The 25,275-nt window shown below is 36.0% G+C and overlaps 1 protein-coding gene and 1 pseudogene across 7 annotated transcripts in view; one reads left to right on the top strand and one right to left on the bottom strand.

The window, feature by feature from the left end:
• The window catches only part of Cnot6 (CCR4-NOT transcription complex subunit 6), a 67,312-nt gene that overhangs the window by 28,452 nt on the left and 13,585 nt on the right, over positions 1-25,275 (top strand). For 2 of the 7 annotated variants that reach the window (XM_063230435.1, XM_063230436.1), the window contains 4 exons: positions 8,314-8,500; positions 10,312-10,397; positions 24,632-24,736; positions 24,820-24,888. In XM_063230435.1, coding sequence (XP_063086505.1) covers positions 8,314-8,500; positions 10,312-10,397; positions 24,632-24,736; positions 24,820-24,888 — 447 coding nt within the window. Of the gene's footprint in view, positions 1-2,858; positions 2,939-8,313; positions 8,501-10,311; positions 10,398-24,631; positions 24,737-24,819; positions 24,889-25,275 lie in introns of all 7 variants that reach the window. The other 5 variants (XM_063230438.1, XM_063230439.1, XM_063230440.1 and 2 more) reach the window with 4 other exon arrangements.
• On the bottom strand, positions 772-1,418 carry LOC100714709 (large ribosomal subunit protein eL18-like; annotated as a pseudogene).

Here is a 25,275-nt window from a genome sequence, read left to right as displayed (position 1 = left end):
ATTCTGGAGGCTGGGAAATCCAGAGAACATGGCACCACATCTAATTATCATTTGGTGCTGATTTGGCTCATTATCCTGGAGGCTGGGAAATCCAAAAGCACATGGTACCACTTCTAGTTATCATCTGGTGCTGTTGGCATCTGCTTGGGTACCACATCAGATCTTGAAAGAGGCCATGGCATGGGAGGAGAGAGCAAAACTGTCAGCTCAGGTCTCTTTCATAAAGGCATCGGTCCTCTCATGGGGGCCATACCCTGGAGAATTTTAATCCTGACTGCCTCCTGTAGACACCATTCCCAAATACCATCAGTGTATGAATTTGATATTTAAGCTTTCTACCCAGAGAATGTGGGAAACACATTGAAAACATTGCATTTATTGTACTCTTTCCATTGTGAAATTTTAGGCTTTATTTTAACTTTGTCTTACTAGTTCTTCCTTTACTCTTAGGACAATTCCTTCCCACCTGAGTTAAGTGTTGTATACATTTGTCACTGTGATTGCCTTTAGGGATTTAAACTTTTGGTGCATGAAAAATGTTTTCCTTCCTCATCAGCTTTCCTCCCCCTTTTCCCCACAGTACTGCAGATTGAACTCCAGGTCTTCACACTGAACTATATACTGAGTCCTTGTTTTATTTTTTCTTTTGAGATATCATCTGACTTAAGTCACTAAGTTTCTCAGACTAGGTTTAGTCTTTTGAAGTTTCTGCCTCAATCTCCAGGGTGCTGGGATTATAGAAGTGTGCTACCACACCTGGCTAATTTGAGATTTTTTTTTTGTCGGAATCCAAATCTTTTTATTAACAGAGTAGGGTCCAGCACTAGTTCTTGTAGCCTCTGCTGGCCCGTCTGCCTCTGGCGCGCTTGAACTTCCGGCCCTTGGAGCGGACATAGGGTTTGGTGTGGCTGTGTGGGGTCCAGGGGCCTTCCAGAAATGCCGGTACACCTCTCGGCCCTTGCGTGGACCAGAGAGCGGGACTGTGCCTCGGCCCTTGGGGGAGTCCAGGGCAGCTGGTCAAACGTGAGGATCTTCCCCCCAGCCTTAAGGATGCGGCTTCGGGCGCGGCTGGTCACACGCAGGGCACAAACCTTCAGCTTGGGCACCTCCAGAACCCGCATATCATCTGTGACTGTCCCCACAACCACTGCTGTCTTGTTTTCCCGGCCAGGAAGCTTCATCTTCCGGATCATCCGGGAGAGGGAGAGAGGTGGCTGGTTGGTGCGACTCATGAACAACCTCTTCAGCACCACCTGGTTGAAGGTGGAGTTTGTCCGTCGGGCCAGAAACCTGTACAGCTTGACCAACAGCCTCAGGTAGATGTCCTGGCTCTTGGGCTCCTTGCGCCAGACCTTTCGGTCCTTGTTGTGGCGGATGTCGACTCCCATGATGGCGACTCCTCCTTAGTCAAACCCGGAAAGAGCTAATTTGAGATTTTAAGTTAAATATTACTGTGGTGTTGAGTCTGCCAAAAGTTTTCGTTAGTGCCCTGCTTATAATTTTATCTGTTCTGTTCATCTTGATGCAGTTTGCAAATCATGTGATACAGTCTTTCTTTCTTGAGGTTGCAGTTGCTTCCTTGTAACTTGAAACTCTAGTCCAGATTTCATCAGAAACTGTGATTTAAGAAAAATTTAAATTACCACCTTTTCCACTTATAGTTGGTTGTTGTAAATGTCAAGTAGTTATGGTCTGTAAGATTACCACAAACATGGCATTAGCAAAATGTGGACCATCGCTGTGAGGAGAAATGTGGTATTAAGTTCATATGTTTGTTTTTATTAACTGATTAGTAATGTGGTTGTCAAATGTCTGTTTCTGTCCCCCATTTGATATCTTTAAATTGATTCATTTATTAGCATTGAATTTATGACTAATATCACAGTAATCTTTGTCTGAATCAAGTACCTAGCATGTGTTTTCTTAGAAAGGTACATCCTTCCCTTTTTGTTAAGAGACTTAGCACTTTCAGCACTATTTGGGGGCCATTTTAAGTAGAAAAATCAACAAAAGTATAACATATGAAAAAAAGAGTATCATGTAGCAAAAAGGATATGTGTTTACAGTATAGCAAGCTGGAAAAGGAAAGTACTGTTACCTTGTCAGATCTCACTAGAAATGTGAGCTTGAACAACTATTTTTTTTTTTTTGCCATTTTTCACCATGAGATGTGATTTGGGGGCCACAAATAAATTTGAGAGAGTAGTCAAATTTTCAAGTACATGATTGTCAGATAATGAAGATCAATTGTAATTTTGTGTTTCTTCCAACATGTCCACATTTTAGGTGTTTAGATAGTTTTTTATTTTTCTTTTTTTGGTCTTTTTGTTTTTTATTGGTATCGGGGATCGAACTCACGACTGCCTGCTTGCAAGGCAGGCACTTATGCCGCTGAGCTAAATCCCCAGCCTCAGTTTTTTATTTTTCTAATGCAAATGGATAGGCAGTTAATTTGATTTCTTGGTAGGTATACCCCTTACGGATTCCTCTGATTTCAGGGAACACTGTTTAGCTTCTTCTTATCTCCTGGTATTTGGCAAAAATTATATAATATAATGTAATATAAAATTTCTGAGAAATTTAGAAAGAAAAATCATGCATTAAAATAGGGTTCTTAACTTAGACCAGAATAATTCCAGTCTTTCTCAAGTAACTAAGCTGCTTAAAAGTGAATGCAGGTTCTTGGGTACGTAGGAGGATAGTCACACCATGGTGTTTTGGCCAACGGCAGACTGTGTGTAAGATCGTGATTCTAGAAGAACGTAATACTTGGTGATGCTGTAGCCCTCTTAGTTTATGTAAGACTACTCTATGATGTTCACACAAGGACATAAATCACCTAATGATGAATTTTTCAGAATGTGTCCCCATGTTTGGATAAAAGAAAATAAAAGATAAGATAATCAGCAACAGGAAAATGAGCAACAGATAAGAACAGGTAAGTCACTTAAGAAAAAAAAGTATAGCCTGGGGATGTTGGGTAGGTGGGGCTGGGGATACTGCAGCATCTGCCTCACATGTGTGAGGATTGCCCTGGGTCTGATCCCTCATGCCAGGACTTGTGATTGTATGTACAGTTCATAGGGAAGAAGTCGGTGCAAAATGTCATATGTCCTGTCAAAAGACTTTTGCTCATTGCTCTTTCCCAGGAGACTAGGAACCTCAATTTCTTGGTTCCACATGGAGAGATTTCTCTTTCTCTGATGTTGATTCTTTCCCCTTTTAACAATCGTTTTGTTTTGCTTTACTATGTCTTTTGAGACAGGGTCCTGTTGTAATGATCCAGGACTGGCTTTAGTTTTCTCTGTAGCCCAACCTGGCCTTGAACTTGCCATCCTCCTGCCTCAGCCCCCTCACTGGTAGAATTATAGGCATGTACACTGTCCCTGCTGATCTTTAATTATAATTTTCTTTAACAAAAACAGAGATGATTTTATTTTTCAGTTCACTTATTGTATCTTTCAGCATCAGTGTGTACATCGTATATAACTATATTCTAAAAGAGAATTACTACAGAATATTATATGAATGATAATTGTGTACTTTTAATGATTATTTGTAGTAATTTCTGCCTCTACCAGCAGTATATGTGTTGGCATACTTAGCAAGTATTTTTATTGGTAAATCCTTAAGTGTGGAATTGCAATAGGCAAAGGATACTCAGATTTAAAATTTTACTAGATACGATGTTGTAAGAATGGCTTCAAAATATAATTATACCCTTCCCATAGTGAATTTGTGTTTCTACCTTACCATGTTATTATTATATTGTAATCTTTATTTTGCTATTGTGTAGGGAGAAATGAATTTAGTCAGCCCACTGCCTTTTGGTTTTTGCATCCATTGATTCAACCAAACTGAGGGTGAAATGTTGGGAGAAACTGTGTTTGTACTGGACATACTGAGCTTTTCTTCTAATACAGTGTAACAGTTATTTATGTTGCATTAAGTATTATAAATGTTATAAGATTATTTAGGGGTAGGATGTTCATAGGCTGCATGGGATCAGACCCAGGGCGACCTTCATGCATTTGAGGCAGGTGCTCTGCTAATCCCCCGCCCCTTGCAGCATCCCGGCGAACACCTTGTTTTTCCTTGAGTGACTTACTTGTTCTTATTTGTTGTTCATTTTCCTGTTGTTGATTATCTTATCCTTTATTTTCTTTTATCCTTTGTATAGGGTAAAAAGTTAAGAGAGTGAGGACATTGTGTTATTTATTATCCTATCACATCATAGAAGAGATTCTGAAAATTTGATTCAGTTGATGTATGTCAATCCTGACTTTCATACATGTTGCTATCTAGTTTAAGATTTTAATAAACTCAAGCTGGCAAATATTTTCATTTTTGGATGTTAAGATTTAAGTTATTCTTAAATATTTTCTGTTAACTTTTCTGGAGAGAGAGAGTGTGTGTGTGTGTGTGTGTGTGTGTGTGTGTTTACAAATATGTATCACACCCATCTTCCTGGTATATGGTAGGGATGAACACTCCCTTGCTTCCTTCCTCTTCACCATGTATGGTTTATTTGTACATGAGTTTGTGTAGTACATGGGTTTCCCTTTTTTAGTTTCCTTTCCACCTCGGGGAAAGGAATTATCTTCGTATGGGGATGTAATTGTCTGGCAAGATAGAATTACGATTACCTTGTGTAGGAAAACTAGATGTACAAATTTACAGTGTTTCATATATTGATAGAAACTGTGCCCATTCAAAAGCTGTATTTGCTGGGGTTTTTTGTTTGTTTTTTGCTGGAATGTAGAGGGCTCTACAAAACATGATAGACAAATAGTTTGTTGTTATGTTAAATGCTCTGTTCATATTGAATATCAACATGTGTTTTCAATCTTATGTATTGAAAATTAAGTGAGTAAAATTTCTGTTGTAAATAATGTATGGTATAGTTTCTACTCTAATTATTACATACTAGAAAACTGGGGAAAAGTCCCTTTTTGGACCAAGATAGAGAGTATGCAGTAGTTAATGTGGGAAAAAGTGAGTTATTCTTAAATATTTTCTGTTAATTTATAAATGAGTAATGTGATATGTTTTGTTCTATGTACACCGGTGACACCGTCATAACAATCAGGAGTGAATGTATCTATCATATCTGAAAGTTTCTGACCCTTCACTTCTCCCCTGTTTTTCCCTCTGTCTCTTATTCTTAGAAAGACATTGTTTTACTTCGTATAACAGATTCATGTGCTTTTTTTTTGGTGCTGGGGGTCGAACTCACCACCTAGCGTTTGCCAAGTAGGCACTTATGCTGCTGAGCTAAACCCCTGGCCTCGTGTGCATTTTGTAGAATTTGTATATAAGTAACATTTTTATATTGTGTGCCTTTTGTTGTTGTAGTCTGTGTTGTTGATTTTTCAGTAATTAGTTCCTTTTATTTCTGAGTAGTGTTCTACTGTATGAATGTGCCAGCATTTTATTTTATTCATTTACCTTTTAGATGTATGGGGGTTGTTTGTGGTATGTGGTTATTGTAAAGAAAACTGCTATGAGTATTTTTTGTGTGGGCATGGCTTTTATTTCTCTTTAGTAAATGTCTTTTAAGAGTAGAATTACATATACAATAAGTATATGTTTAACTTTTTTAAAATGTTGAAACTGTGTTACAAAGGTTCTGTTCTATAGTCCTGCTAAATGTCTTTGACACACAGCCTTACGAGTCTTGTTGACATGTTGATTCTTTTAAATTGATTGATTCTTGTGGGTATATAATGCTGTATTACTACAATTTTAATATGCATTTTTCTGATGACTGCCAATACTGAATATCTGCCAATACCGCCAATACTGAGTGCCTTCTGAATGTCTTGCTTAGTGAATTGGTTGTTCAGATCTTTTTGAAAATTGTAGTATTTTCTTACAGAATTTTGAGAGTTCTGTGTTAGTGACAAACACACAGTAGGTAATTTATAAGTAATAGAAGTACATGTGGTCATGACTCTGGAGGCTAAAAAGTCTAAGATCAAGAGAGACAGTCCTCTGGGAAGGATTGTCTTGCTGTAGCATAGCATGGTAGAAGGCATCACATGGTAAAAAAATCATATTGAGAGAGGACAAGCGGAGACTAGACTCCCATGCGTAAATCCGTTCCTAAGTTAACATTAATCCTCATGATCTGAAACCTCCCAGTACTGTGGCACTTCTCAACATCGTTGCCTTGGAAGTTAAGTTTTTAGTGTAAGAATTCGGAAGGTCACATGCATATTTTACAGATCCTCAAGTCAGATAGTATAAGCCCCTATAGTTTTGTTGTTTTCCCAAGTAGTCTTGGTATTTTTAAAGTCATTTTGAATTCTATATGACTTACTGCCTCTTCCTCGTATTTGAGATTCAACTCAGACTGTCACTCATGCTATGCTCACATTCTGCCCCAAAGCTGCTTCTCTATTTCAAGTCTGCTAGCATTTCCATTGGGATTGTGTTGTCATTTGTACACAATTTCTGGAGATCTAACCTCATAGGACTAAAGCATTTTCTGATCTCTGAGGCTTATACATCTCTTCACTTATTTAGTACTTGAATTTCTCTCAGCATTGCTTTATAGTTTTCAGTGTATGGGTAGGTCCTGTACATTTTTTGGTCAGGTTTACCTAACAAATATTTCATAATTTTGATTGTGTAAATAGTATCATTAAATTTTAGTTTCTGGTTGTTCATTGCTTGTAGTTAGAAAACGTTGTACTTTTTTTTATATTGCTGTGATACCCTGTGCTAGCTTATTGGTGTCTTTATTTTTATTTTTTACCTATAGTAGAATTTTTATATGGATTGTTATGCTATTAACAGATACAGTTTTACTTATACCTCCCAAGTCATTTCGTTTTCTTTCTTTACTGCACTAGCTTGACCTCCAGTATAACACTGAATGGGAGTGGTGAAAGTGGGCATTCTTGCCGTTTTTATCCTCTTTGGAAGAAACCTTCAATTCTTTATCCCTAAGCTTTTTATGGTTGGCCCTTGTCAAGTAAAGAAGTTTGATAACTGAGAAGTTTAAAAAAAAAACAGGCATGGATGTAGCATTTTGTCAAATTACTGTTGAATGGTTATAATAATTTTCTTTTTTTGTTTGTTAACAATGAGTTTACATTGATTTTGGAATAGTCAGCAAACCTTTAATTTCCAACACAATTTGTACTTATCCTTTTAATGTATTGATGAGAGAGAGAGATAGAGAAAAGACACACCAAGTAACTGAGGATGTTACTCTATGTGAACACTTGAATGTGCTTTTTGCTCCTGATTTTCAGTATAAACATGGTTAAAAGCCACCAGTAGTACTCATGCCACAGTCTGAACATTGGACTACTTTGAAATTTCCTCTGCCAGATAAACCCACCTGTAATTCAATCCACCACCTTTAATTGCAGTCTCCCACAAGGTCTCAGGACAGAAGCAAAATGTCAACAGGTTTTCTGCCAAGACATACAGCACATGTTGTCTGGTCTAGCTGCCATTGGAGTCCTTATGCTTAACTGAAATATCCTAAGCCTGTCCAGAGTCCTGCATTAAGTTTGGCTCTTAGCATTCTAGGCCTTTTCTAGCCAGCATCTTCAAACCTTTCCAAGCTTACCCCACCAACCAGTTCTGAAAGGTTCTAAACCATATGGTCAGGTTGTCACAGCAGTGACCCTACTCCTCCTGTTATCAGCATCTGACTTAGTCATTTTTCAGGGGACAAAATACCCAACACCCACGAAGGAAGAGCAGTTTATTTTGGCTCACCATTATAAAAATTTCAGTTCATTATTGGCAGGCTGAAATGGAAAAACAGCATAATGGAAGAGCCTGCTGCAGAAGAAAGCTGCTTACATCTTGGCAGCCAGGTAGCAAAGAGGTAAGAGAGGAGCCTGGGAAGGAGATAGATCCCTCAAGTCCCACCACTACTGCCCTGCCTCTTCTGACCAGACCCACCTCCTAGTAGCACACTCACTTAAGAATACATCATTGAATTAGTCCATGGTTGAGCACAGCACCCCCATGGTATATTTTTTATTCATGGTATCTGAGTTCATTTTAAAGGATAACTTCTTTTTCATTATGCTCTTAAAGGTATGGTCAAAGTATTGATATATTGCTTTAGTTTTTGTTTTAATCTACAAAGAAGAAAGTTTGTAACTTAATGATTAGCAGTGAATTGTTTTAGAATAGGTAAGATTTCCTGCTAACCCTTTCCAGTTTTGGACAATGATTTAAGTTAACTGATCAAAGCTTCTAAGTCATTTTCAAGCCATAGACCAAATTGTGGGGACCACTATATAATTCTTCCTGTTTTTTTGGTTTTTTTCTCCTCTCTTACAGGCAAAGTAAGAAGCTTAAGCTCATCTCTGTGGTCATTAACTCACTTGACAGCTTTGCATCTGAGTGACAATTTTTTGTCCCGCATTCCTTCAGACATTGCCAAGCTCCACAATCTGGTATATCTGGACCTATCCTGTAATAAAATCCGTAGTTTACCAGCAGAACTCGGAAACATGGTTTCACTCAGGTATGTAGATTCAACTTAGTACATATCAAGTATATAATTGATGAAACATTGAAAGCATTTATTTTGTTAGGGAAAAAGACAATCCATTTGGTCAGATTTAAAGAAAAATAAGCTATATTCTTTTCTTGAAGGTTTTTTTTTTTTGAAAGATCAAATGTCAACTAATAGGTAATAAATAGTATGATTGAAATTTTTATTGTTATGCTTTGCACAACATATTTTTCTTTGTGGACCAAAAGTTCTAGCCAAAGTAAAGATAAATACCTATAAGGTGTTTGTATTATCCCCTGTGTGATGGATAGAGGAATGTACTGTGCACCCATAACACTCGTGCATGAAACCATTGTCAGTTGCTGAAGACTTTTTTGCTATCCCATGGGGCTTCTGTGTGTGTTAGTATTGAAACTTAGACATGAAAGAAGCTAGGATTACAGTGTTTATTAAATTTGGTATATTGTAGTTCAGTATATATGATTTGAGTGCACACATAGTTTGGGTTAGAATCTGGACTTCGCTATTTGCATTTTATGTGATCTTAGATTTCTCAATCTGATGATAGGGATACTGAGATAGTAACTTAAAAGCTGCTAGTGTCCTGCATTGTACATACTGTATTTTAAAAAATGATACTTCTTTTTAAAAATTATTTTTTAATTAAGGTAGATAAGATCTAGTCAAGTTAAATATAAAGCCAAATTCTAGCTATTATGTCAATCCCAGTTTACTGCTGTGAGCCAAACTTAATGTGGGACTTTGGACAGGCTTAGAATGTTTCAGTAAATAGGGATTGACATATGTTTTATCCATGGTTTTACTCCTTGTTTACTGCCTTATGGGAAGGAGTAGGGTTTTGTGGGAGTTTCTTGGTCTCTCTTGCTTCCAGTCTGGCTTTTTAACATTTTTCTAGGCTCAGTTATTGACTATATACTATGGCCATTTTTTATCTCCAAACAAATTGACTAACAGGGCCTATGTTGCTGTGTGATATATTTAGAAAAAAATAGAAACCATTTATTCAAATCTAGTTTTTCTTGTTCAAATGAAGGCTCTGGTTTGCTTAGAGGTGGTCAAGTTTCATTTAAATTTCACAAAAGAAGAATTACAGAAATAATTCTCCTTCACACTTAAAATTTGGTAAATAAAACTTAGTATGGGAAATTGCCATTATTTCAGTGTTGGATGTCTGTTTGTTGCTTTTATCCCTCTTGATTCTTATAATATTTATATTATGGTTGTTTGCATAGAAAAATCATTAAAATAATTATTAGTAGCTAATACAGCTGCTATTATTTTAAAATTGAAATCTCAGTAAATTTAGGGAAATAGTAGCCATAAATTTAATTGTGCAACTATCATTAGTCCTTTTGAGTTGGCATTGCTTGATCAATTTTTGATTCATGCGCTAAGTGTAATTATTTGCCCTGACTTACACATGTATGATAGACTGCATCTGTGATACCCAGTCCTACTTACTCTGCTCTGAAATAGTCCCAGTTTTCAAGCTGTACATTTCCAGTGTACAGTGAGAGAAATACTGCAATTGAGAGTAATTTTTACATTTCTATTGACTGATTTAAAATTTGGAGATTGTGTTTTTGTGTTTTTCTGAAAATTCATTTGTTTCCATGTATTTTACAGAAAGATTGATCTGTAGCAGTTACTTTTTAAGAAACCCAACAGTAGACGTTGAAATATAATGCAAAGTTTTGTCATTCCTAAGTATTTACATTCCTAAAAATTATATTGTTGCTTTTATCTATTAGTTGACAGTTAATATGTCTTCTTACTTCCTGGCATTTTTGTATCAACAGGGAGCTCCGTTTAAATGACAACCTGTTACGAGTTCTACCTTTTGAGCTGGGAAAACTATTTCAGTTGCAGACTTTATGCCTAAGAGGTACGGTTTCCATATTTGTGCTTCTTATAGTTTTATGTATATCTTTGAAGCTAAAGAAGCCATGAGAGAATTACCAGATTTTTGTGGACTCACTTTTTGCTAAACTTCATAATTCCTTAGATATATCCCAGGGACTTCCTCACTTGGGTATTTAGTAGCTATAGATTGTCTTATTTTTTAATTTGGTATATTGCATATTGAACTCAGGGCCTCACAGTGAGCTATATCCCTGGCTTTTTTATATGTTTATTACATTTCAAAAAGAGTATAGCAGAATTACCCATGCTGGCCTTGAATTTGCTGTTTTCCTGCCTCAATCTCCGTAGTAGCTGAGGTATAGGTGCACACCAAAATGCCTGACTGTATTTTTAACCTGATGTATGAGCCCTTGACTAATGTGTTGGAAACCAGGGCCATAACTTTGGTTCAGTAAGAACTACTATGAAAACAAGTTTATGTGTTTGTTTTTGGTTTTTTGAGACTGTGTAGGCCATGCTGGCCTAGAAATTGCAGTTCTGCTTTCGCCTCCCGAATGCTGTGATTACTACAACGGTATGCCACTGGCCTTGCTTGAATACTTGTTTCTCATCAGCAAGATTGAAAGTCATATTTCAACAATACATAAAGGCTTGTCATTTTTTAAAAATCAGGTTAATTCTTCACTGGTGTTGGCTAGATTATTACACAACTACTTTGTAAAATAATTACTGGAGCTGGGAATGGGGCTTAGTGGTAGAGTTCTTGCCTTACATACATAAGGCTCTGGCTTTGATCCCCAGCACCACAAAAAATAAACAAATAAATAAATTGCCACTCCTTCAAACATTGTACTCCTGTTTCTTAACAATGTAGTTAGTAAGACGAGGTTTTATTCTTTTAAGTCCACTTTATATATTATAAAAAGTTTAGAAAAATAAATGAAAAGTAGCATACATTTATAATGTATATGAAATCATATTCAACAGCTATGTAAATGTTTTCCTCAGGGAGTTTTTATGTGTTTAAAGCATTCTTAAAACAGACTTTTTAAAGGCCTGTGATGTAAATTGAAGGTGATTTTTTCTGTTTAAATTGCCTGTTATGTTCTGCTTCTAAATTTGAAGAACAGGAAACTTCTAAGTGCAAGAAAATATATCTGTGTATTTTTTTTTAATTTTTATTTTGAAAGTATACAACAGAACAAGTCAGAATAAAGCCAGCTAAGATCATACAGTGAAATTGGTACAGAACTTCACAGCAAGTTAACGGGATAACAGTAATAGGTATCACAATATATTTTGTTATCTTTATAATGGTTGTTCTTTCAATCATGTATATCAAAATGAGATGAAATATAGAACACTATAGAACTTATCAAAACAGAATATTGAATAGAGCAGTACCATTAATCAGAAAAGAGCAAAACAGTAATAAAAATATTTGCCTTCAAAGAAATGGTAGAAGGAAATCCCCCTTATTTGCTATGGTCAGCCTCCCAGGAGATGCTCAGGTTTCTGGTTCCCATTTGCTAATGGGCGGGGCGGGGGGGGGAGGAGAAGGAGGATAGGGGAAGTGGGATATTTGACTCTAGGCCATGTAGCAGTAGGTTCACTATTGCTAAGCAGGGAGGCAGCATGGTCATTTGTTTTCACAGCGTCCTCAGTTCCAACATGGCATGGATCTCAGGAGACACTGCTGGTTCTGCCCTTGGAAGGGCTGCAGTCTGCCACCCTGCCTCCATTTACCAGGGAGGGGAGGTGCTTGCTTGGCTTCCCAGAGTCCTAAGCTCCAACATGGCGTGGATCTCAGGAGACACTGCTGGTTCTCCCCTTGGAAGGGCTGCAGTGGGCCACACTGTCGCTGCTTACCAGGGAGGGGAGGTGCTGGCTTAATGTATCCGTGTATTGACCATCAGAATGAAGTATTTTATCACATTCATTCTTTTAATGCAAAAGAAGTCATTACACAGTAAGAAAACTACCATCCTGTGTATTTCCACCTCAGAGTTTTTAAAGCTCACAGTATATAGTTTACAAACTGTAATCCATATTCATTAAGAAGTTGCAAAGTTTACTTGAAGTTTTGGTCATCAGAAACACATTTTCAGAATGCTTTAGTGTGCATAAATCCTCTGAAAAGGATAATACTCTTGAGATGGGCATAGCAGTCTATGGCTGTCCATCATGTTTGATGGACTTTCCTCTCTTAATTCTGCTTTTATGTTTATTGCTTGTAATTACAATATCTTACAAAGACTTTGACTTTTAAATCTCAGCCTTTTGTTACACTTTTGTATGTAGTAGCAGTATTTTTTTACAGGTTTTTTTTTTTTAAATCGTGTTACATTTTTTTTTAAAAGTTTTTGCATCTTACATTCTAGTATTGTGGCAGCTCTTCCTTAAAACAATTGTTATCTTTGCTCTTTGTGAAAATATCGTTGCTTTCTCACAGCTTTAGTTAGTTGGAAGAGATAAAACATATCACCATAACGTAGCCTTGTCATTTGCTGCAACATATAGTCCTACAGACCAAAAGTACTTTTGCCTCATGAGTCAGTTCTTACTGTTTTCTGTAAAATTGATGGCATAGGGCTCCAGGACTTTGGCTTTAGGTATTTACCTCTTCCCCCTGCGTTTTAAGATCTTATACAGTATTTTAAAACGCAGATTGACATACACTTGTAAAAAGTAATACAAAATAGTGTTTGTACCATTTACAAAGTTTCTACCAGTGGTAACAACTTTCAGAACTGTAGTACAGTAACAAACAGAATGGTGTACAGGACATTTTGTGAATTAATCCAGGCATGTGGAGACACATACCAGTGGTCTTGTGTATGAATCTACAAAAAAAGCTGAACTCAGAAGGCAGAGTGGTGATAGGAGAAGCAGGTTCTGCTGATTTATGGCACTGAAGGTGACTAGAGTTAATAATATATCAAAATAGCTAAGAGAATGCATTTTAAATGTTGTGGCTACAAAGAAATAAGTATTTGAGGGGGTAGATATGTAATTTGGTCTGATTTGATGATTCTGCAATCTATACCTAAATTCAAATGTGACATTGTGCCCCATAACTACATGCATTTATCCGTTTTTAAAAATGCAGAACCTAGACATCCTCAGAAGTTCTTCCATGTTGCTGTTTTATACCCATGCCTACTTTATTTCCACTCCAATTTACTCCTTAATTTGTAACAACCACAGGGGTCAAGAGTGTTACATAAAAGCAATCCTGCTGTAAGTAACTTTGTGAGATTGGCTTCTTTTACTCAAGTTAATTTGTTAGATGGTTGATTTAACCATACTGGTTGAAAGACATCTGAGTTTACATTTTGAAACTGTTATAATTTAAGCTGTTGAATGTCCTCCTTACTATGGGTTATCTGGTGAACATGAATCTTTATTTTCTATGCTAAATGCCCAGGACTGTAAGCATTGGGCCCTTGGATTATAGGTTAGTTTTTTAAGGAAATTGGATGTAACGCAATGACAAAAGGGCTGCTGGATTCAATCCCTAGTTCTGGGGAACTTTTTTTGCTGAATTGTTTTCATCTGTATTTTGTCCTTTGTGAAATATCTCTTCCTGTGTTTGCTTATTTCCTAATTTGATTGTTTTTACTGTTAAGTTTTGGAGATGCTTTAAATATTCTAGATGCTAGTCCTTTATTGAAATTGCAGTTTGTACATATTTTCTAGTGATCTGTCTCTTCAAACCAAAAAGTGTTTAATTTTGAGAAAGGCCAACTTATCAGTTTCTTTTCACAGGTTCTATTTATGATGTCAAGTCTAAGGACCCTTAGTAGTTTTAGATTCTGAAAGTTGTCTTAAAAATTTTGAGATTAAAAAAAAATTTAAAAAAAAATTTTTTTTGAGGTTTTATATTTTATAATGAAGTCTGTGATTTCTTTTGATTTAAAATTGATGTGGGGCTGGGGATTTAGCTCAGTGACATAAGCACCTGCCTTGCAAGCAGGTGGTCATGAGTTCAATCCCCAGTACCGATTAAAAAAAAAAATTAAAAAATTGATGTGAGGATTGGTTCAACTGCTACCTCCCATGGATCTCCAATTGCTCCAGCACAATGTATTGAAAGACCACCTTACCTCTATTTAATTGCTTTAACACCCTGTCAAAAAATCATTTTGACATGTTTGTGTGGGTCTGTTCTTAAATTCTCTATTCTGTTCCACTGATCTGTGTGTCTGTCTGCCAACAGCACAGAGTTTCCAGTAGCTTGACAAGTCTTTGAAATAACCTATGCTGATTCTTCTATTTCAGTCTTTCAAAAAAAATTTTTAGCTCTTCTAGTTTTTTTGCCTCTCTGTACAAATGTTAGAATAGTGTTGTCCTAGTTACAAGAATAGTAGTGAGATTTTTATTGCAGTTGTGTTAACTTTATTTTAAACTGGCAGACAAATTTAACATCTTTACTGGGTTGTCTTCCTGTCCAGTCAAGAACATTCTCTGTTTCTATTTATTTACATTGCCTTTGACTTTTTTCATCAGTGTTGTATTATTTTGAGGATACAGGTCATGTACATCTTTTTGCTTTGCATAACTGCAAATTATATTGTTGTTTAAATTTTGCTATGAGTGTATTTCAAGTATTATGATAGAATATTTATGTTTAGCTTCTATTGTCTTGTGAAACTCACTTCTTAAGAGTTGTAGTTAAGTTGTTGGTTTGTTGTTTTGTTTGGTGAGGCTTTTTGGTTTGTTGGTGTTTTGAGGGGTTGTTTTGCTTGGATTTCTTAACTGTATTATTACATGTCATCTGCAAATAAAGATGGTTTTACTTCTCTTACCTTACTACATTTGTTAGAACTTGAGCACTGTGTTAAGATGTAAGAGAGCAGACGTCCTGTTACTGACCTTTAAAAAATTACGTAGCCTTTTCTTTGACAGAGTCTTGCTATGTAGTTCGGGCTGGCTTTGAGCTCACTGTGTAGCCCAGGTTGGCCTCAAACTTCAGCAATTGTCTGGCCTCAATTCTTGAGTGCTGGGCTTATACATGTGCACCACCACACCCAGCTACATAGTTTTTCACTATTATATATTTGCAGTAGATGTTGATTATCATTTTAGAAAGTCCCTTCTGTTTTTTTTCTGAGAAAACTTTTTAAAAAATTTTATCATGAATAGGTGTGTAATTTTGTCAGATGGTTATTCCACATCAGTTCATAGGAATTTTTGACCTGTTAATGTGGTGAATTGCATTGTTTGAATATTGAACCAGCCTTTGGTTCCTAGAATGAACACTAATTTGGTCATGGTGTATAATTTTTTTCTTATTGGCTTATTTAGTTTGCTAATATTTTCTTAAAGATTTTTATATCTGTATTTATAAGGCATAGTTGTAGTTTCTTTTTATTTTGGTTTGTTCTGTATGCTCTTTGCTGCTTCTAAATGTCAAGATAGTGTTAGCTTTATGTAATGAATTTCACAGTGTTTCCTCATTCTCTTTTCTGGAAGAGATTCTGTACAGTTGAAGTTAATTCTTTAAATTTGATAGAATTTTCTGGTGAAAATATCTGTGCCTGAAGATTGTCTTTTTGGTAGGTTTTATTTTATTTTATCTTATTTTATTGTCTTTTTGAGTCAGGGTCTCATGCAGTTAAGGCTGACCTTGCGCTCACTTTGTAGCCTATGCTGGTATCAAACTTAGAGTGGTCCTCCAGTCTCAGCCTCCCAAGTGCTGGGATTGTAGGTGTGCACCACCTGCGCAGTTTTTAGTGGGTCTTAAATAGAAAATTATTTTCTTAATAATTGTAGGACTGTTCAGATCATCTTAATGGGTGAATTTGGATCCTTAGTTTCTCAAGAAAAAATAGTTGTTTTCATTTTCATTGTTTTTTTTTTTTTCCTAAAGTGAAATTTTGCGTTTATTGGAGGTAAGGAAAGAAACGTGGTGCAGAGCAAGATTGGACCACGTTAAAGTGGTTAAAAAGTACACTCTTGAAGTATGAGCACAGACTAACATGAAAGAGAGCACAGCAGCCTCATTCTCTTGGATTTTTGATCTTAATATTTCCTTCTTGTTTCTTGCTTTGGGTTTGTTTTGGTTTTTTTCTGTAGGTTCTTGAGGAGGGTGATTATATTATTGAATTGATATTTTTCCTCTTTTCTAATGTGTGTATGCAATGTTACACATACCTCTTTTAGCCCTGCTTCATTTGTGTCAACCCACAAATTTGGTATGTTATATATATATATATATATATATATATATATATATATATATATTTGTCTTTTTCTTTTTTTATCGGTACCGGGGATCGAACTCACGACTGCCTGCTTGCAGGGCAGGTGCTTATGCCGCTGAGCTTAATCCCCAGCCCCTGGTATGTTACATTTTTGTTTTTAGTGGCTCATTGAATTTTAACATTTCCCTTTAGACTTCCTACTTTGACACATGGGTTACTTAGAATTTTCAAGTATTTGAGATTTTCTCATTGTCTTTCAGTTACTGATTTTTAATATGCTATCATTTTGGCCATATACATTCTGTATGACTTTAGTCTTTTTAAATTTGTTAAACTTTGTTGTATGGCCAATGATATAGTCTCTTTTTTTGGTGCAGAAAAGGAATGTATATTTGACTGTTACTAAGTAGAATATTCTATACAAGTCGGTTATATTCTATATATTAATGTAACATACAGTTAAATTAATGGCGTGGAGTTTTTTTGTCTTGTTTTACCAATTGTTGAGAGAAGGGTTTCTCCAACTGTAATGTGTAGGTTTATCCACTTTTCTTTCAGTTGTATAAATTGTTATTGACCCAGGTGTGGTGGTACATAGCTGTAATTCCAGCTTCTTAGACTGATGTCAGAGGATGAAATTTTGAGACTTGCTTAGGGAATTTAGTGAGATCCTGTCTCAGAAAGAGATAAGTTATAGGCAGTAGGGAGGCCTAAGTTCAATTCCCAGTACCCAAAAATAAAAAAAATGTTTTGAAATTGTCTTGTTTAGGGCCTGGAAATAACAGTTCAGTGGCACAGCACCGACCTGAAATTTTCTTGTTCAGTAGAAACTTTGCGAATTGCTATGTCTCCAGGCATGGTAGAACATGCCTAGATCCCAGCACTTGGCTGAGGCAGGAGGATCACTGGGAGTTTAAGGCTACCTCGTCTACACAGTGAACAGAGGGATAGCCTAAACTATACAGCAAGACCCTGTCTCCAAGGAAAAAAAAAATTCAACTATGTTCAGTTTTATCTTTTCCATCTATTTCAGTTTGGCCTGCTTATTTATATTTGGATGAGCATATAGCTAGATCATGTATTTTAGTCCACTCTTGTCGGTTTGTATTTTAGTTAGTATATTTATGTTTAATATTACTGATAAATTAGAGCTTGATTTCCTAACTTTAAAAATTAAGTTTATTGTAGTTATGCATAATGATTACTTTCATTATAGGGAATTTGTACTTGTTGGCTTAGTTCCTTTTTACTGGTTGAGACAAAATACCTGATGCCCAAAGTTAGGGAAGGAAAGGTTTATTTTTTACAGGCTGGAGGTTTCAATCGGTACTCAACTGGCTGCAAGGCAGGGTGGTATGGCAGGCTGTCATAAATGGCCGGCTGCAAACAGCAAGGTGCAAACTGGCAAGAGAGAGACACACACACACTTTCTTCTGCTGTTAACATCGTATGCTGGCTCCACCCCTAGGTAGGTGTAGCATTCACACCACCAATTCGAGCATTAAACAACAAACCAATCACAAAAGCTAGATTTGGGGGAGTCCATAATTGTATGAGGCTTGAGGGTAACTGACTGACATAAACCATGATGCTGTATGTGTGTATGTATATATATATATATATATATATATATATTTTTTTTTTTTTTTTTTTTTTTGTTTGTTTGTTTCCTTTTCCTTTTTGAGACAGAGTTTCACTCTGCAGTTCAGGCTGGCCTGAAGTTGCAGGGATCCTCCTGCCTCAGCCTCCCAAATGCTAGAATTACAGGCATGTGCCATCATGCCCAGCTACATGATACAATTTAATTTTTTTTCTCAATACCTTCCCCTCCCTTTAACCCCTCTTCCCTTCCTTATTTACAAGAGCTTTGTTTCCATGTTTTCTTTCTTCTCCCTTCCTTTTTCCTCTGTCCCTAGTTTTCCTTCCCATTTGAACATTTTCTTCCTATTTCACAATATTATACACTTTGGTCCTTATTATTATCAGTTTCTCACACCAGAAGAAAATGTGATATTTATACATGTGCCAGAATTTCACTTGAGTATGGTCTCAAAGTGCATCCCTTTAGCTAGAAATGTCGCAGGCTTATCCTTCTTTATGGCAGAGTAGTACTTGATTGTATAAAAATCCCCACATCTTCTTTATCCTTTCACAGTTGATGCACATTTGGGCTGTTTCCAAGATTTAGCTAATGTGTACAGTGCTGCTGTAAACATGGGTGTGTATATAACACTGTGGTATGATGTTTTTAATTCTTTGGGCAAGATATCAACAAGTGGAGTAGCTTGATCAAATGAACTTCTAGTCCTAGTTTTTTGAGGAATCTCCATACTGATTTCCATAGTAGTCGCCACAGTCTGTACTTCTACCAAAAGTGGAAAAAGGTTCCTTTTTCCCCACAGCTCTGTCAGCATTTGTTATTGGTTTCTTAGTAATAGCCATTCTTTCTGAATGGAAATCTCAGTATTGTTTTAGTATGTGAAATGGAATATCAGTATTGTTTTAGTATGTTGAATGACCAGTGATGTTGAGCAGAGGTTTTTGTGTTTATTTGCCATTTCTACTTTTTCATCTGAGAAATGTCTATTCATTTCAGATGCCCATCTTTGGATTGGGACTTTTTTAGTACCTTATGTATTCTACAGTAGTCTTTTGTCTGAGGAATAGCTGACAGATTTTTCCCACACTGTGGGTTGTTTATTCACTTTGTTGGTGGTTTCTTTTGATGTGTGAAAGCTTTTTAATATGAGATCCCAGTTGTTGATTATTTGTGGTGGATTCTGTGTAACTGGTGTATTGTTCATGAAGTCTTTGCCTACACCAATGTGTCTAAGAGTCCTGCCTGTGCCATCTTCCAACAGATTCAGTATTGCTGTTTTTTATTTTTTGTTTGGAACTGGGGATCGAACTCAAGACTGCGTGCTTGCAAAGCATGTACTTACGCCGCTGAGCTAAATCCCAGGCCCAGTAGTGTTGCTGTTTTAATATTTAGATTTTTGATCCACTTTGATTTTGATTTATTGCATGATGACAAACAATGGGTATACTTACAGTCTTAGCATGTAAACACCCAGTTTTCCCAACGCCATTTATTAAGAGTCTATCCAGTGAAAGTGTTTGGCACCTTTGTCAAAGATAAGATCTTTGACCTTAGAATGTCTGGAGAATGTTCAGAAGATGTCTGGAGTTGTTTCTGCATCTTCTATTCTAATCTCTTCCATTAATCCTAGGTCTGGTGTTTTTGTTGTTGTTACTGTTGGTTTTACAGTACCACATGTTTCTATCACAATAGCTTTGTAGTATAATTTCTAGTCAGATTGTGATGCCCCTTGCCTTGCCTTGTTGCCCAGTATTGCCTTTGCCATTCTAGGTCTCTTCTGATTCCAAATGAATTTTAGGATTGTGTTCTCTAATTCTGTGAGATATGATGTCGGAATTTTGATTGGGATCGCATTAAATAGCAATTTTGGAAGTATAGCCATTTTCACTATCGGTTCTTTCTGCTAAAGAGTAAGGAATATCTTTCCATTTTTGAATATCCTCTTCAATCTCCTTTTTCAGAGTACTATAGTTTTCAGTGTGGAGGTTTTTTACTTCTTTCATTGGATTGATTCCTAGGTATTCATTTTTTTTTTATCTTATTGTGAAAGGTGTTGTTTCCCTAATTTCTCTTTGAGTGAGTTTGTTATTCATGTACAGGAATGCTATCAATTTTTTGAGTGTTGACTTTGTATCCAGCTATGGGACTGAATTTGGTTATTAGATCTGAAAATATTTGGGTGGAGTTTTGGGAATCTTCATGTAGAATATGATGTCATCTGCAAATAATGGTAATTTAACTTTTCTATCCTATCTTTATTCCTTTTATTTCTTTCATTTGTATTTTTTGATTTCTTGTTTTTATTATTCTTTTTTCTTTCTTCTGCCTTTTGTATTAAGCATTTTTAGATATCAGTGGTATCCTGATTCATGAGCACTTTGCAAACATTCTCGGGCAGAAACATTTGGCATAGTTTTGTTTTTGTTTGCAAACTCTATATTGGGTGACACAATGTGGCCATCTTTTCCAAAATCATGAAACAAATTATATTTGTGAACTGAGGTACTACTGTATCTAATTTGATTTGTCAGTAATTTTGAGTATATATATTTGTATAACTGTGGCTGCTACAAGGCTTGTGATGTACAGTCTACTGATACTGTTTTAGCAGTTAAAATAAATTTTAACTCAATTTAAAAGTAGAAATTTTAACTCAATGTTTTTAATTTTAATTTATAATATTGTTGTTGAAAATACTTTCTATATATACAACTACAGCAAGGTTATGAATATATTTTAAGCTATCAGGAATGATTAAGAAAAGCTAAAGTCTGTTCATATTTTTTTTACTGTATTTTTTCCTTCAAATTGTATTTTCAAGATTTCTTTTGTCATTTTCTTTGTAGAGAACTTCCTTTAGTGTTGCACTGAGGGGAGGGAGTCTACGAATAGCTGATTCTTTTCACTTATCATTATATGAGAAGTGTCTGTTTTTCTCCTTCATTCCTAAAGGACATTTTTACTGGGAATTGAATTCTGGGTTGCTGGCTATTTTCAAGATGTTCTTGCCTTTAGTGTTCAGAAGTTAGTTTATGAGGTATGATGTGGATTCTTTAGGGTTTGTCCTGTTTGAGGATTTGCTCAGCTCCCATGAATTTGTAGGTTTATTTTTCTTGCCAAATTTGGAATGTTCAGCCATTATCTCTTTGAATGCATTTTTCAGCATGGTATCTTTTGTCTTGTATTTCCAAGGCTTTGTAAACTTTTTGGTATAATCCTACAATGAGAGTCTGTTAATCTTTTGGGGTGTTTTCTTTCTGTGTTAGATTGAGTCATTTCTGTTTTGTCTTTCAGTTCACTGATTTCTTTCCTCTTTCAGTTATGCTGTGAGTCCATCCACTGAGGTTTTCTTTTTCCTACATTTATCCTGTTTTTAAGTTCTAGTATGTTCATTTGTCTCCTTTTACTTGCCAGTTTTTCTTTGCTGAACTTTTTTTTTTCACTTATTTCAAGCATGTTTGTAATTTCTCTTGAAGCATTTTTTCATGATTGCTTTATCTTAGATAATTCTAATGTTTCTGTTCTCTTTGTTGTTATCTTGTTATCTTGGTGTTGGAATCTCTTATTTATCTTCTCTCCATTAAAATCTTTCTGGTTCTTGGTGTGATGAGTGAGTTTTAGTTGAAACTGGGCTTACAATATATTAGGAGATTGCGGATCTTAAACTTTTCTTTTAGCTGACTTCTCTAACATTGCCATGGCAAGAAAAGCAAGAACACGATCTATTGCCAGAAAACATAAAAATTCACATTCACTTAGCTTTGTTGGTGTATCTGGGATAAGAGATGCTCACTGCTGTTGAGTAGAGGTGGTAATGTTTCCCACATGGACTCCACAGACACTACTTTGGTGTGGTCTCATTACTGCCAGGAGTAGTGAAATTCATGTCTCTACTTGGGTCCCTCTGGTACATCCCTCAGAAGGAAATTATAAAGAAGCTTCATTCCTGATAGAGAGGAGGGTGTGTGGGATTGAATGCTCAGTGTGGACATTACCGTAGGGCTTCTCACTTGGTCTTTACTGGTAGGTAGCTATGGGACCATGTTTTTTCTTCGGTGTTTATTGGATTTGAGTGATTCTTACGTAAATTTTGTTTTGCCTTTCTGGTCAACCCTTTGCTAAATGTCTGGCTTTTGTTGTTGTTTTGGTCTGCATCCCTTGGTAGTTCCATATTAGTGCTTTTTTCAGCTCCATGTTTGGGATATAGGTAAAAAGGTTTTGGGATATGAGGTAAAAAGTAAACCCACAAACCACTGTTATGGCGTTTCTCAGCTCAGGAGGGTACCTATTTTGTCTTTTCACGTTTCAGAGTCTTATATGTGTTTCACTTCTGTATGTGTTTTATGTGTTTTTGTTCTGCAGTGTGTAGGATTTTTAGTTTTATTTAGCAAGAGGAATAGGGAAAAATGTTTATGCTGTTGGTCCTGAAAATTTGTCCCTTATCTTTGTTTCTTCTGAGGATACCATATCATGCTTTAATTCTAAAGCTTTTTGTTGTGACTGTTTCCTTCATCCTATAAACATTTTGTTCTTCCAGGCAGTGAAGAGTAATTGTAAATTGAAGAAATTTCTAAAAAGCAAATAGACATTGACGAAAATATACCACTGGACCTCATTTGCACTGTTGAGAGAGTCGTAATTTTTGAATTTTTTATGTTTAGGAGTAGTTTTTAATTCACAAAGAACTCAGAAGGGAGAATCACAATTTCAGTCATCTCTACATGTTTTTTCACTACAAAGTAGTAAAAAAGAGCATCAATGTAGGTCTGGTTAAAATGGACTGCTTATCTGGTATGGAGATGTCCTGGTTGAAACAGTGTTCTTAAAATATGCTTGCTAGGTGCATGTATGTATTCCCAGCACTTGAGAGGCTGAGGCAAGAATATCATTGACAGTTTGAGACCAGCCTGGGTTACAAAGTGAGCTCAAGGCCAGCTTGAACTGCATAGTGAGGCCACATCTCAAAAGGCCCCCCTGAAGAAAAACCCCAAAACTTAACAAAAATCCTGGTAATTTATACATAATGACTGCATATGTCCCAAGAATGTGACTAAATGAAAATATAAAAGGACTGATGCAAGAATAAAGAACTGTACATATATGAGAAGATGATTTCTTGTCTTCTTGCAGACTGTAGGAACTGTACATATATGAGAAGATGATTTCTTGTCTTGCAGACTGTAGGAACTGTACATATATGAGAAGATGATTTCTTGTCTTCTTGCAGACTGTAGGAACTGTACATATATGAGAAGATGATTTCTTGTCTTCTTGCAGACTGTAGGAACTGTACATATATGAGAAGATGATTTCTTGTCTTCTTGCAGACTGTAGCACATTTTTTATTTGTAATTCTTAGAACCGTAAACTGAAAGAGATCTTAAAGATTAACTTAGCTGTTTCTCTCATCCATGTAATCTAGTTTCTTTGATTACAAAGCTCTACTACTTTACATGGTGAGACAGTTTACCTTCTATACTACTTCTGTGTACCAACCTCTTCTATTCTGAATTGGCCTTTTCTGTTCTGGTTCTGATTCTGCTTTTGACTGTAGTTTTTGACTCGAGTTCAGGAGCAGGGAACAGTTACTTTTTCTTCAAGACTGTGATCATTATTAAACACCTTATCCTTTCAGTTTTCTTTACTTTTTATGGCTAAGATCCTTCGCAATTTTGTCTACCTTTTTCAATCTGTTTATCTATAGTCTTTCTTAAGTGGAGCTTTGGCTACTTGTGTAGCATGGGCAGGAACTTGGCTGCTTGAAATATTGCACTGTGCTGTTATTCTTTGTTTATATATAACAGAAGTCTTTCTGAGAGCATTTGAGACCTTGAAGGTACTTGTAAGTTATTGTATTTGCTTTAGTTCTTGGCTGGAAACTGTTGTTAAATTTATAAATGGCTTGTGGCTCCAGGATTTTTTTGTTTTGTTTTGTTTTCTTAGTAAATTAACTCTTACCAAGCCTGCCTTGTTTTGTTATGTAATGAATGTAATAAGGTAGGTTTTAAAAATCTAAACACAAGACTTATATTTATCACTATGGTGTTTTCTTGTTAGCTTTATGGCATTCTCAAAGTTTTACTTCTCTTTGAGTCATTATATTTGTCATCCTTTCTGCAGTCCCTCTTTCCAGTTTCCTACCCCCACCCCCATCTAGTTATATTCTCTTTTAATCGTCACAACCATGTGTTGGTGAGGTGTAGGGGTCAGAGCACTGCTAGAGCACTTCTGTATTGACATCAGTTCATTAATCTTTTGAGTATCTTAGTTGAACATGGTATAAATTTTTTAGATTGCAAATAAAAAACTGAAAAATAGTATTTTCTCTAGTTTGGTAAGTTATTAGTAACTGCTAATTGTTACAGAAAATTGGATGTTTTATTGTATTTTTTAAAGTTTGAAATATTTTAGTATTTATTTTGGTTTCATTTACGTATTTTAAAAATTTAGGAAATCCACTTACCCAGGATATATTGAACCTCTCTCTGGAACCAGATGGAACAAGAAGGCTACTGAACTATTTGCTTGATAATTTGTCAGGTACTGCAAAAAGAAGTAAGTGGTCATTTGTTTAAACCTTCTTATTAGGAAGATATACAAGAATATTGTTTAATTTTATGTTTTCTATATTTAACTAGTTTCTACAGAACAGCCACCTCCAAGGTCTTGGATTATGTTACAAGAACCAGACAGAACAAGGCCAACTGGTTAGTCACCTAACTTGTAATTTACTTTTACTTGATCTCAATAAGACGTATAGTATTCTTCACGTGCTAAAGATCAGCAGTGGTAAACTTATGGCATGTGTGCAGCATCATGCGATTTGTTCTCATAGAAAGCTCTAAATGATTCATTGTCACTGTTTAGGTAATGGGCAACAAACAGTAAGGCTGAATACTTATGGCTGATTGGATTATAAGAGGGCACAATAGAGACTTCACTCTAGCTTATCTGTCCTCTGTGCGTGTTCTCCTATAATGTCAACTTCTCAAATAGGTGCAGTATTATGCTCAGGGAACATTTAGCACTGTCTAAAGGCAGTTTTGATTATCAGAACTAAGAGGAGTGCTACAGGCATCTAGTAGATAGAGACC

The sequence above is a fragment of the Cavia porcellus genome, unplaced genomic scaffold (genome assembly GCF_034190915.1).
Source record: "Cavia porcellus strain 051 isolate PalLab524CR breed Dunkin Hartley unplaced genomic scaffold, mCavPor4.1 scaffold_19, whole genome shotgun sequence".
In the NCBI taxonomy this organism is placed as follows: Eukaryota; Metazoa; Chordata; class Mammalia; order Rodentia; family Caviidae; genus Cavia; species Cavia porcellus.
The sequence above is the reverse complement of the archived record's forward strand: the minus strand, read 5'-3'. Positions and strand labels throughout refer to the sequence as shown.